General features: G+C 40.3%; 2 protein-coding genes across 2 annotated transcripts in view; one reads left to right on the top strand and one right to left on the bottom strand.

Moving 5' to 3' along the window:
* The window catches only part of LOC109466064 (serine/arginine repetitive matrix protein 2-like), a 13656-nt gene extending 12610 nt beyond the window's left edge, over positions 1-1046 (bottom strand). Inside the window, exon 1 of the mRNA XM_019763667.1 lies at positions 604-1046. Coding sequence (XP_019619226.1) covers positions 604-954 — 351 coding nt within the window. The 5' untranslated portion in view covers positions 955-1046. The remainder of the gene's footprint in view (positions 1-603) is intronic.
* Positions 1047-1921: 875 nt separating this feature from the next.
* LOC109466163 (xenotropic and polytropic retrovirus receptor 1-like) lies at positions 1922-12311 on the top strand. Its single transcript, XM_019763821.1, is given in 15 exon segments — positions 1922-2147; positions 2557-2608; positions 2767-2868; positions 3099-3322; positions 3712-3861; positions 5862-5942; positions 6174-6252; positions 6377-6564; positions 7063-7242; positions 7614-7791; positions 8034-8228; positions 8619-8788; positions 9239-9372; positions 9748-9918; positions 10895-12311. Coding segments are annotated over 15 exon segments (2061 nt in total). The 5' UTR covers positions 1922-2078; the 3' UTR covers positions 10983-12311.
* Positions 12312-12677: the final 366 nt, after the last annotated feature.

Here is a 12677-nt window from a genome sequence, read left to right as displayed (position 1 = left end):
AACAACAAAAGAATGTAACTGCTGACAACCTCATTCATGGCCTTTGCAGTTGAGAGACAAGAGTTTTAGTGTCTGGTGAAACAAAGTGTTGACATGTACCCTGGCTGCTACATCTTTGATTTTAACTTTCTTCTAAGGCTAGTCCATTTTGGTGACCATTTGATCTTAACCTAACAAAATTGTTGCATTATATTCTGGAGTTGAATACATTCTGGATTATTCTTGAATTTACATGAGTGATGAATATTAATATTCAACTGAATAATCTAATCTATGAACCGCATCCATGTTTCCTAAGGTTCAGATAATCTGATTTACTTTTACTAGGGCCAATTTATGTTACATCATAAATCAAACCAATACGTTGATAAGATATAATACTTAAGTTGAGTTTAACGTAAACATACACAAAACGTTGCACCCGTTTTTTTTCAAGTACTTAAAGTATTATTTCAACGCCATATTCTTCATTATTTTGAAGTCTCTAGTGATGAAAATCATAGTTTGTCAGTTTCAATTCATTGTCTGATGTAGAATACTGTATTCATAGAGTCTACTTAAGGTAGTTGTCTACGTTAACTTAAGTACAGTTAGATATCTCACCTGTGTTCCCTTCCACCTTGTGACTTCCTCACTGTTTCCGCCGATTCTAGCACCTAAAGACGTTTCCACGTCATCTTGGGACGGAAGTGGCTTGCTAAGGAAGACGTCTGCGTCTACAGGAGAGCCGGACGGCGGCGACAAGACGTGTCCGAAGGAGTTCCCGAGCCTCTGCGGGCGGAAGGAGTCGTTGGTGGAGGACGTGTCTCCGCCGCTGCCCTCCCCATCCACCGCCGCGCCGCCCAGCTCCAGGCCCAGGCTGAAGATGATGTCCTCGAGGCTCGGTTCCTCCCCGAGCTCCTCCCGGGACGGTCCCGGCGGCAGCCCGGCGTGTGGAGACCGCAGCACGGCCATGAATTCCGGGCAAGAACGGCGGTTTTTCTGGCAGCCTCGTACGAACGCTGTTTACACCATGGCAGGTTTATGTATGGTTGATTGAGTTTCAAAAACCCAGCAGGGAGGTCAGAGGGCACGCTGTCACGTGACGGCAATGGCTCAAACACTTTTTAACTTTAATGTGTAATTCATCTATGCTACTGACTTTGACAAACTTCAATCATGACAAAACAGTTGTATGACCAACAAATTTTCATCCCATTAAAAGATACTGCTCCGATAAATGAATTTTCATGTTTTATAAGACATCCTAGAATGTCAACATTAACGTTACAGGTTGGAAACATTCATTGCCTATAATATTTACATTGACTATAAAATAAAGTACATGTGTGCATACATTCTAATCCATAAAGTTGAAAAGAAAACAATGCTTCGACAGACTTTTAAAGGAAGAATCCAAAGTTTGGCAGGTAAAAACTTACCAAACAGAGCTTTGCGCGTGTTTGAAAGGATGAGCAATTCAGATGGTTGATTTTATGTTGCATGATCCATGCAGATTTGGTGGTCCTATTATATAAAGGCTTCAACTCATAAACCATGGCAACTACTAAAGGTCAATCTCTGTCTACATCACCTAATTTCATGAAATATCAAGAAAATTATATTTCAAACTGTTATGGGTATTATAAATCTGACATATTGCATGCACATCTTTATCAAATAATTTTCCATCCAATGGAGTGCATGTGTCAGAAAGGAGCACAAAGATCTGAGTCACTCCTGGCAAATGATGCACAAAAGGATCAACGACAATAAAATAGGGGATTAACATATGTTTACACAATTGCAAGCATATTTTTCAAGCATGTCAAATGAGCACTGAAAATGACATGCTTGATGGTTGATGCTTGAAAAAATATCCTTGCTTACTAACGCCGACTAGCGGAATTTATAGTAATTGCAGCAAAAACAGGAAATCTCGTTCCCAGGGGACTATCGACCAGATAAGATGGCGGAAAAATAAAACAGGGTTGTCGTCTACGCCCTTGGTGAGGTTTTCTCGCGTTTCGACCAATTTTGAAGGAATAGAGCAAACCCATTGAGATGATAGGCTAAATAACAGTCTAGAGTAACCGAAAATGAAGTTTGCGGAGCATCTATCGGCGCATATCACGCCAGAATGGCGAACTCAGTACATACAGTACGAGGTGCGTATGTTTTTTTTCGATCATCGATGTTGTGATTCACAGTCGATTTTAGAAGTTGAATGCACATAAGACGTGTGGCTATATTCCTGTGTGCACACAAAAGCCATTTCGCTTGTAGAAGGTGTAAAATATATGTGCGTATCATGTTTATATAATTTGAGACACATCTTTTCAATTATTCATGGCGGGGGGGGGGAATTAATACATATGCACAAATATATTTAATAGTAATACGTCAACGGGATCATTTAATTTTGATCAGGTCGCAGTCAAAAATTATCATTCATTCATGAAGGTGTACGATTCTTCTCCTTTATTTATTCAAATGTACGAAGGTTTTTGGTACCCTTTTTACTTCCATGCCAAGATGATAACATACAGTAATGGAAATATGATTCTTTTATGACAGATGATGAAAGATTTATTGTACGAAGCTCAAGAGAATGCCCCAACTGAAGAAGGTGAGCTAATATATATATATATAACCTAAATATTACAGAAGTGATGCATAGATTTCTAAAAAAGCATGTCCCTTTCTTCCTCCTTGTAATTGTATATCCTGCCATTATAAATTTAATACGGTATACAGACTGATGACTTTTTTCTCCCACGTGCATAGTGGCAGGCACTGCTGTCATTCAGCGATATTTTGCAAAGTTCGAGGAAAAATTCTTCGTGACTTGTGACAAGGAGCTGGCCAAAATCAACACATTTTTCTCAGGTGAGTTAAGGAAAGAAGTGCAATCACTGTCTCTTTTTGCCTCTAAAAAATTTGCATCTGATGTCTCAGTCCTACAGCAAATAAGTATGTTTTTCATATGGCTATCAAGTATCGACTACTCAACCAGGGCTTGAAATTCATTCTTGGGCATCGGTACACTAGTGACAAAAGTGTAAGTGTACCCAATGTCTTTGGCCTGTAATATTCCTTTCATTTCCCTTGAACTCCAGAGAAGCTTGCGGAGGCGCAGCGGAAGTTTGCATCCCTGCAGAGCGAGATGAACCAGGTGACGGAGCACGAGGAACCCATCCCGACCGTCCGCCGGCGACACAGCCTCCTGCGCCGCTCCAGGTCCAAGGAAAAACTCATCAAGACCAGAACCCGCACCATCCAGGACCTGAAGCTGGCCTTCTCCGAGTTCTACCTGAGCCTCATTTTGTTACAGAATTATCAGGTACTGTAACAAGGTTTAGTTCTAATGGGTGTTGTAAAAACACATTTACTTAGATGTCTGATGATAAAGACAAAATTACTGCATGTGTGTCATTTGATACAAATAATTGATAAAAGTTAAGTTCTGTTTTTAACTTCTGTTTTTTTCACCTTTTTGGTCACACAGCCTTTAAGAACAACCTTGAAAGTTTTCATAACATTTTGACTTATAAGTTTTTATAAGTTGAACTAAGTACCTGGTTTGTGTTGGGCACAATCTTATCTGGACTATTTTTCTTGCTTGAAAAAATGATTTTTTTCCCTTCCTCAGTTTAGCTACATAAAAATTAGTAACTACACATTCTATTTTTCATCATCTTTTTTATGTTTTTTCTACTTATTTCATTCCAGAGCCTGAACTTCACAGGATTCAGGAAGATATTGAAGAAACACGACAAGTTGATGGAAACAGACAGAGGAGCGGCCTGGAGGACAGAACACGTGGAGGTGGCACCGTTCTACACAAACAAACAAATCAACAAACTCATCGCTGATACAGAGGTAAATCTACAACCCTACCCTCACGTCTGTAAAATGAGAAGCTAAAATTTGACACTTCAGTGAAGAAGGGGTTAGGGCATGCATTGCATTTTATGTGCTGTAACTCAGAGTACCGTAAGTATGGAAATATTTGATTGGTGATCTCTCACTGCAGTCGTCATGCACAAATACTACTGTGGTGCTGCATTGTTTCATCTGCAAAGTCAAAGATACTGCAAACTCTACAAACTTTTGCCACCCTGCAAATTTAAGAGACTGAACAGTACTAAAGAGCACCATGAAAGAAAAATGGAAACAGTAATAATTATAAGGACAACTGTCACCAAACCACCAATGTGCATTGGTCCCTCTGTGAACCACCCTCCACCTCCCTCCCCCAAGGACATTGGTACAACCTTGACTCACTCTTGGAGGGTTGAGTGTAGAAATTCTTCTTCTCCCACGGCTGTTGGCATACATGTTATAGGTAGATATAAAGGGAAAATTAACCTTCTCACAGTTGAAGAAGTCTTTAAAATTCACAATGCTTGAAGTGTCCTTAGCTCCACCCAGACTGTTAAATCCCACTGCAGGAAGCCAGTAGTACATGTATTTGAGAGTAATTGGAGGGTTGTCCAGACTTGTAAATTCCACCCTGGGGCAGAGTTGTCAATGGTTGTATTCAGGCTGTCTTTATTCACATCCCCTTTCACCTAGTTACACCTTACATCTAAGTAAAAACCAAATAATTAGCATGTCTTACAATCTGTAGGATGATTGCAACTTGCTGTAGAACTTGCACCATTGTCCCATGGGCTGTACAGTATTCTCATGTAACTCCTCAAGTGATAAGAGTAGTGTTTGTCAATAGACTAGAATCATCACGCCTTCACGTGCACACCAGCTGGACTAAGGGGTGTCATATGCATGCACATCTCTTACCGTAGTGTGACAGTCAGAGGGCCTGTATGGGGGATTTCCAAACTACAAACCACAACATTTTTTGTATGCAGGAATTTTTCGTAATTCTGTGTTTTTCCCTCAAAAAGCAGATGACGTAAAATTAAGGTTAATTCTTTGCAAGAAAGTATTAATTAGTGACTTCTTTTTGGGTTTTACCAATGATCAAACCCCCATCACACCCTTAGAGGATAAATTAGCTTAGCGCAGACCTCCTTAAAAGCCCAGGTGATTTTATGAAGTCTACCAGCTTCTCAGTCGTCACTTGTCTCGAAAGTGAGATGGTGCTAACATACCCGCGCCCCAAATCCCTGCCAGTAGCCACCCTGTGTGTAACACACCTCAACGGGAGGAAGGAAGTTTTGACTGCCAGGATATGTGGAGATGTCAGAGTTTGGGTAAGAGTTACAGCTGTATTCTAAACCATAAGTGCAGCAAAAAGTTTCTTTCACAATTTTGAAATTGCTTTGCCATAGGATTTTAAGCTTGTACAACTAGGGCAGCCCAGGGTCATGCTACCTAGGGAAATTTTAGAACTTGTAATCCTCTGAAATGCTATTTTACACATTTTCAGAAGGAAAGCTTCTTGCGAAAGTATATTCTGATGTATGGAAGTTGAGATTTTGGGGGGACAGACGGGCTCAATTTTGTATCTGTCCCAATTCAACAAGCTAATTTTGGTCAGAGGATTCTGTCCTAAAGACATGTAACCTACAGACCTGTGAGATACTGTGTCCCTGTCTCTACTGACTCTAGTGCAGAGAAAATGCTTGTGTCTATATGTTGATACAATTACGATCACAAGACTTGATACGATTACGATCACAAGACTTGATACGATTACGATCACAAGACTTGATACGATTATGATCACAAGACTGCTTCTTCTCATGGCAATGTTGACAAAGTTGTTCTCCTTATCGGACAGCTGTCTGGAGAATAGCTGATGACATTGTTGGTTACCAGGTGGTTGGAATCATCTTGCTAGTAACCAGTGCGGTCCTGTATTTTGGAACTTACTGTTCAACATTCAGTCTGAAGTTGACCTGTCCTTGTTCCAGGCTGTGGTGACGTCAGAGTTGGAGGGGGGGAACAGACAGAGGGCCATGAAGAGACTGAGAGTGCCCCCTCTGGGAGAACAGGTAAACTACACTCTGACTGTGTCATACTTTTCTTGCCTTCATCTAGACACTAGTTATAAGAACTGCAATGATGTTAGAATCTGATAGTCTATGATAAAATCAATGTATTCCCATATAGAAGTCTGTGTTACTGGTAAAATTGGTCGCATTGTTATTGTTGCCATACATTGTACCATATACAACTGTCGATCACTATAATTCATCAGCATCACTCTTTTTTTTAATTTCCAGCAAACTCCATGGACAACCTTCCGTGTGGGCCTGTTCTCTGGCATCTTCTTGGTGTTGTCCTTGGTAGTAGTATTATCAGGTAAGGTTTTTTTCCTCATGTGATTTCTTCTGCAAAATTTACTTCGGTCACTGATGTATACAGGTATACAGATTTACACAACAGTTGGGGTGTTCAAACCTTGTATGCATGTTCCACCCAACAGCCATCTTCTCCCGCTACGACCTGAAACTCTGGCCGGCGATTCGGATGTACCGCGGCTCGTTCCTCATCGTGTTCTTCTTGTACCTGCTGGGACTGAACACCTGGGGCTGGCGCAAGTTCGGCGTCAACCACGTCCTTATCTTCGAGATCGACCCTCGACACCATCTCTCACACAGTGAGATACTGGAAGTGAGGGCCACTCATGTTCACTCTGTTATTTCTGTTAGGCCAAGGGAAAAAATGTTGCGTTTCATGTATCCTGACCGATCCTAGAAAAACCTGACGGCCTTAGCTTTTTTTGTGTGTGTGGACCCCTGCAAGGCACATAAATTTATCAAGTTGATCGACGTTTTCTACCTGAGTCATGAAACCTTGTACTTTCGAACATGATAGTGTTGATATAATAATGTCTGTGCCATAGCATATTTATAATCAATCAATGGTAAAACACATACAATTGTGTACTGCCTTTACATACAGTTGGACCTCCTTTCACCGTAGAAACTTGTTACTGTATTTCTAGGACATAGCCGTATAGAGTTTAAGCATAGTCACCCTCCTTACATTAACTGTAGGTCCTAATTCAATTTGTACATATGACGTACATTTGTATATTGTAATTGGGGAAAGCACAATGTGATTAAAGATCATAACTAAATCTAATTTCAAGCCATTGTTTGTACACAGGTTGCCAGTTTCCTGGGAGTGATGTGGTCCATGTCAGTACTGGGGTACATATACAGTGATGTGTTGAAGATCCCCAGTTTTGTACATCCCCTGGCACTGGTGGGCTTCATGTTACTGTTTCTCCTCAACCCACTCAAGATCTTCTACCACCGAGCACGCTTCTGGTTCCTCAGAATACTGGTGAGAGATAGAGAGATAAATAAATATATAATATTAATAATATATATATATAGAGAGAGATTGTGCGGAGAGAGAGAATGTGTGTGTGTTCATGTAAATGTATGTGTGAAAGAACAAATGAATAATTGTCTCAAAGCATTATACTGTATTTTTATGAATTCTCCAAGTTATAACAGAACTTTTCAATCGATCTACAACCAATGTGTAAAAGGCAAAAATTTGATGACTTACTTTTTGACAATTTTGGTATATGACATTGCATTAGTTTTGCAACTGAAGTAAATACCAATTGTATTTAAGACATTGTGTTAATGATAGATTTATTTCACCATTACTTATTTGTGTTTTGGTGTTGTTGTTTTTCTTCCCAGTTCCGAATCTTCACCGCCCCGTTCCACCCGGTGAACTTTGCAGACTTCTGGCTGGCTGACCAGTTGAACAGTCTGGTGTCAGTACTGCTGGACTTTGAGTACATGGTCTGTTACTTCATCTATGAAGTGGAGTGGCACGACGACCCAAGTAAGATCCTGCTGTTCCAAGGAACATAAAGTTAAAGTTCTCCAAACACAAAAGGTCAATGACCTGAACCAGATGTCTGTCACAATGGTAACATGTTGGGTTATATCATGTTGCAATTTTATAGCAGGAGGGATTTAGACTCCTATCACCATATATAAGTGTTTTTGAGTAAGAATTAACAGAGCAGACCATATGCGAATGTAAACATTATGCATTTGCTTTGCAAATGTTACCTTTTACCAAAAATGAATGTTTTGTCACCTCCCCATCAGATGTCAAGGTCTGCACGAGCTGGAAGTATGGTATTCGCTCCGTCGTGGCGTGTCTGCCGGCCTGGTTCCGCTTCGCTCAGTGCCTGCGCCGTTACCGCGACACCAGACACGCCTTCCCTCACCTGGTGAATGCTGGGAAGTACTCCACGTCCTTCTTTGTCATCGCTTTTGCCACGCTGTCCAGAGTCCATGGAGGTTAGTCACATGTTTGTGATTTTAATTTATCTATGACATTGTACCTGGAACTATTAATGGTAGCTTCTTGCTGTTACACCTTACAGCACAATCTTCTGAAGAAAAACATTGCCTTTTCCAAAGTGACAGGTCACTGTCACATCTTTGTATTGACCCAGGCCCAGCCTTTCATTTTTGGAAAAGCCTCAGGTGTGGAGCCAATAGAGCAGTTTTAGTGAAACTTCTCAACTTAAAATGGACCTTTCCACCCAGAGATGACATGTGAGACCCAAAGCTACACTCCACTCTTTCATTTTGGCAGAGCCTCAGAGGTGGAGCCAATAGAGCAGTATGGAAACTTATCTGCCTCTGTATGTTATCATAATGGCCTATCCCTGTCTTACTGTCCAGAGGTGACAGGTGAAACCCACAGCCACACGTTCTACTACCTGTGGATCTGTGCCGCCATCATCTCCACCTGCTACACCTTCAGCTGGGACATCAAGATGGACTGGGGCCTGCTGGACAGGGCCGCGGGAGAGAACACACTCCTCCGGGAGGAAATCGTCTACCCAAAAAAGGTCTGTATACAACACAAGTGGAGGGCTAACAGATAGTACTGTGTGGTTTTCATTTCAAACATTTTTTTCTGTATTTTTCTGTCTACCCGAAAAAGGTCTCTATGCAACACAGCAGGAAGGTTAACAGATAGTACTGTGTGCTTGTCATTCCAAACATTTATTTTATTTTTGTATTAAAAAGCATGAATCACTGTATACACTATAACTATAAAGTAGAGTGGATTCATTCCTTATATAATGAAGCTAACAGGCAAGAATACAGTGCTTTTTTTCAAAGATGCTGTTGTGATCCTCTTGTCGATGACTGTTTTCTTCAGATCAAGTGTTCATGACACATTCTTGAGGGATTGCTTCTTGAAGTTTGATTAGGTACATCCTGTCTTGTACTATAACTAATATGTAGCTGTGGTAGAATTTTTGAACACTGAATAAATCCCCATCCCACCACAGTTGTACTACTACCTGAGTGCAGTACAGAACTTCTTCCTGCGGTTTGCGTGGGTGATGTCCATCTCCCTGGGTGAGCTGGGCATCCTGCATGGCGAGCTGGTGGGCTCCCTCCTCGCACCACTGGAGGTCTACAGGTGAGGGCTCTTGTCAAAACACCATGTTACTTCCAAACAAACTTCCTGGCAGGAGGTTTGTGTGGAACTTCTTTCATCTGGAGAACGTTTGATAGAGATGGGAGGGAATATTCTGCATCTGCATGCAAATGTAGAATTTCTGCTGCAGTTCTTTTGAGATTTGCAGTTTTGAGATGTGTTAAAATGTACCTTCCTGCATGAGGTTTGTGTGGAACTCCTTCCGCCTGGAGAACGTTTGATGGAGATGAGAGGGAATATTCTACATCTGCATGCAAATGTAGGGTTGGTTCTTAAACAAGTCCTGCTGTAGTTCTCTCGAGCTGGAAAACCTATTTGCAGTTATATGATGTTTTGTTTGGAAATATCTTCCTGCAGGAGGTTTGTGTGGAACTTCTTCCGTCTGGAGAACGAGCACCTGAACAACTGTGGTGAGTTCCGGGCGGTGCGCGACATCTCAGTCACTCCGCTGAACCAGGACGACCAGGCCATGCTGGAACAAATGATGGACGAGGAGGACGGAGTCACGAACAGACGCAAGGACAGAAAGTAAGGAAACATGTCAACTAGGCCTAGAAAAAAATGTTGTTTCCTGTGTCAGTCCTAAAAAAATTGTGAGGGATTATCTTTTTTTTTAGACTTTGGCAATCCCACTGATCCAACTTATAGTTATACAATAACTAAACTTGCATGAGGATACTTATATTTTCAATGTCATTTTTTAAAAACTGATTGAACAAGATTTCATCACTCAGTCTTTTTATTGTCCCATTTCCTACTACTTAGATTGAAGCAGGTTACATCTGTTACTTTATAATGACTCAAACAAAATCATTGAGTCTCCATTGTTTCCTCACAAGAGTTCTGGTATTGTTTATTGCAAAGGTTCACCCCATGTTTGTGTTTTTGTTGTGTTGTTTTCCTTGTTGACCTGTCCACCGTGTCCAGACCGTCAGACCAGAATAGTAACCGTCGCCCCTCAAGGTCATTTTTCATACACACCCCGTGGTCCAGTGTTGACGAAGGTAATACTGGTGAAACACAAGCTGTCAGATTGTCACATCACTACCCTAACCTGAAAATGTTTCTGTTCTGTTAGCATGTTATAACATTACATGTCAGGATAGAGACTCTCTGATTGTGCATGCTTACAGCTCCATGTATCTGGTTGTTGGATGTAAGCATGTCTGTATTTAGGTATGTCTGTAAGGCACACTTGTACCAGACAGCATGAAGGTCAGAGCTTCAGCCGACCTTGAGAACAGAGCTGAGGCCTGCATGGAAGGGGTCACACAAAACAGGGTCTGGCATGTACATGTAGTAATTTGTCATCAGTGCTTGTACAATAGAACTAGAAGTCAAAGGCATTCAATTCTTGAAGCTAGCATGTGTGCATCAAATCTTACATTCCTTAATTCCTACATCTGCACTTGACTTATTTGGTGTTATTGAGTCCTGCTGGAAGAGTACTCTTTCTAGGTGAAAGAGAAAAGTGATAAACATTGCTGTTTTCTGCTGTTGACAGATCCGTGAAGAAACCCCAACTGTGGGCTGATGAGGAGGAAGAGGAGGAGGAGGAAGGAGATGGAGAAGAGGACACCATCAGAGTGTGATCTTCCTCATCTACTTACCTATGAAATGTAGCATGGCAAGGGCTGATGTTTGCTGTATAATCTTGTCCCCTCTGAGTATTGTACAGTATCCCCCTTAGTTTTAGTTTTACCACACTTTGTCCATGGGATAATGAAATGTTCTAGCCATGGAACATTTTGTACTATCCTATTGCATTTAATTGTGAAGGTTTTAATGATATGATCAGGTAAACCATCCCCAGTGAGATTGTGTTATGTAGGACATGTTGTGACTTAGGAGGGTTAGGAGCTGATTAGTACCTTTCTTGTGAAGGGACAGGTTTGGGAGCTGGAATAATGTTTCCAATGTGGTAGGACATCTCTAAGTATCTTTCTTTGTTAACTGATATTGTATAGTTTAGACAGGTGGTGAATTTTATCATAACAAACCAATATTTGTGCAAGGCAGCATTTTTTGTCAAGTATATATTATGTACATCGTTTGCACAGGTCTTGAACCATGATATCACAAACTTCACTGCTAACTAGCAAATAATTACTAGATAGTTTACTTTGATAATTTGTTACATTGTTCATGTTGAACATAAAGGAGTATGATAAGTCATAATGATGTCTTAGAAATGTACGAGAGCAAACATCATGTACATAACCTTGTCTGTGTGTCTGTGTTTTTAAGGGTACTGTGAAAGATTTGTATCTTTGTGCTGTATGTGAGGATTGTTCAAGATATGGTTAAACAAAAAAGATGTTGTGCAAGTGTTAGTGTCTTATACATTGATATGTACAGTATACAACCTGTGCTTGGCCGCATCAACTTGATAAATTGACAGGCTCTAATGTTTTCATATTGATCAATGTTTAATGTTTCAATTTTGAAAATGGAGCAAAAATTAAACCGGACCATTTCTTGAGGACCATTCCATTATTCAATGATATGAAAGTTACTGTGTTGGTTACAACTGAAAAAGTAAGGAAACACAAAACTACAGGAGTAGGACAGCAATTGAGTCAGTCCTATTTGTTGTATATTTCAACCTTTCTTTTCCATTGTGTTACATTTTTTGTTATAAACATTCACCAGGTGAATAATTTTAATGTATTTGTCTAAAGTGACAAAACAGTCTACAACATCATTCATTGCAAATTAATGATTTTCACATTTTCTCTTTTATTTATTCCTTTTTAGTGTATTATACACACAATTTTGTACAGAGTTGTAAATAGAATTATGTTACATGAAAGCATATGTGCAATCCTACTTAAAATGACAATTCAAATGTATGTTCACAAGTCCAGTAACATTATTGTGTAATTTGTGTAATGTCGTCTTTTGCAAATGTGGAGTTGGTTCAAGTAAAGTGGAGATAAAATTCTGAAGTTCCTTTTGCTGTTGTTTTCATTACCGTTACATCATAATTACTGTTTTTTGGTTTAATAATGTAAATAGCAGAAACTCGAAAAGCAATGGAAAGACCCTAATGATACTTTGTGTTGTAGTTAAAGAGAAGTTAGAAGCTATTGTCATCTTGTTGGAGTTTCCGTAAATCGTCAAACATTTTGACCTGGTGGCACTGAAGATTAACGATTTTTAGCTTAAGCATTGTTTATCCCATGTATTTTGTGGCTTGGTCAATCTTGATTAGCCCTTCGAATTCAGCCAATGAACCAGAGCGGACGATATCGATAAACGTCCTGTAGATCGGACTGTTTCATCAC

The sequence above is a fragment of the Branchiostoma belcheri genome, unplaced genomic scaffold, assembly GCF_001625305.1.
Source record: "Branchiostoma belcheri isolate BF01 breed outbred unplaced genomic scaffold, Haploidv18h27 scaffold16, whole genome shotgun sequence".
In the NCBI taxonomy this organism is placed as follows: domain Eukaryota; kingdom Metazoa; phylum Chordata; class Leptocardii; order Amphioxiformes; family Branchiostomatidae; genus Branchiostoma; species Branchiostoma belcheri.
Note: the sequence above shows the minus strand (reverse complement) of the source record. Positions and strands in the feature narration are given on the sequence as shown.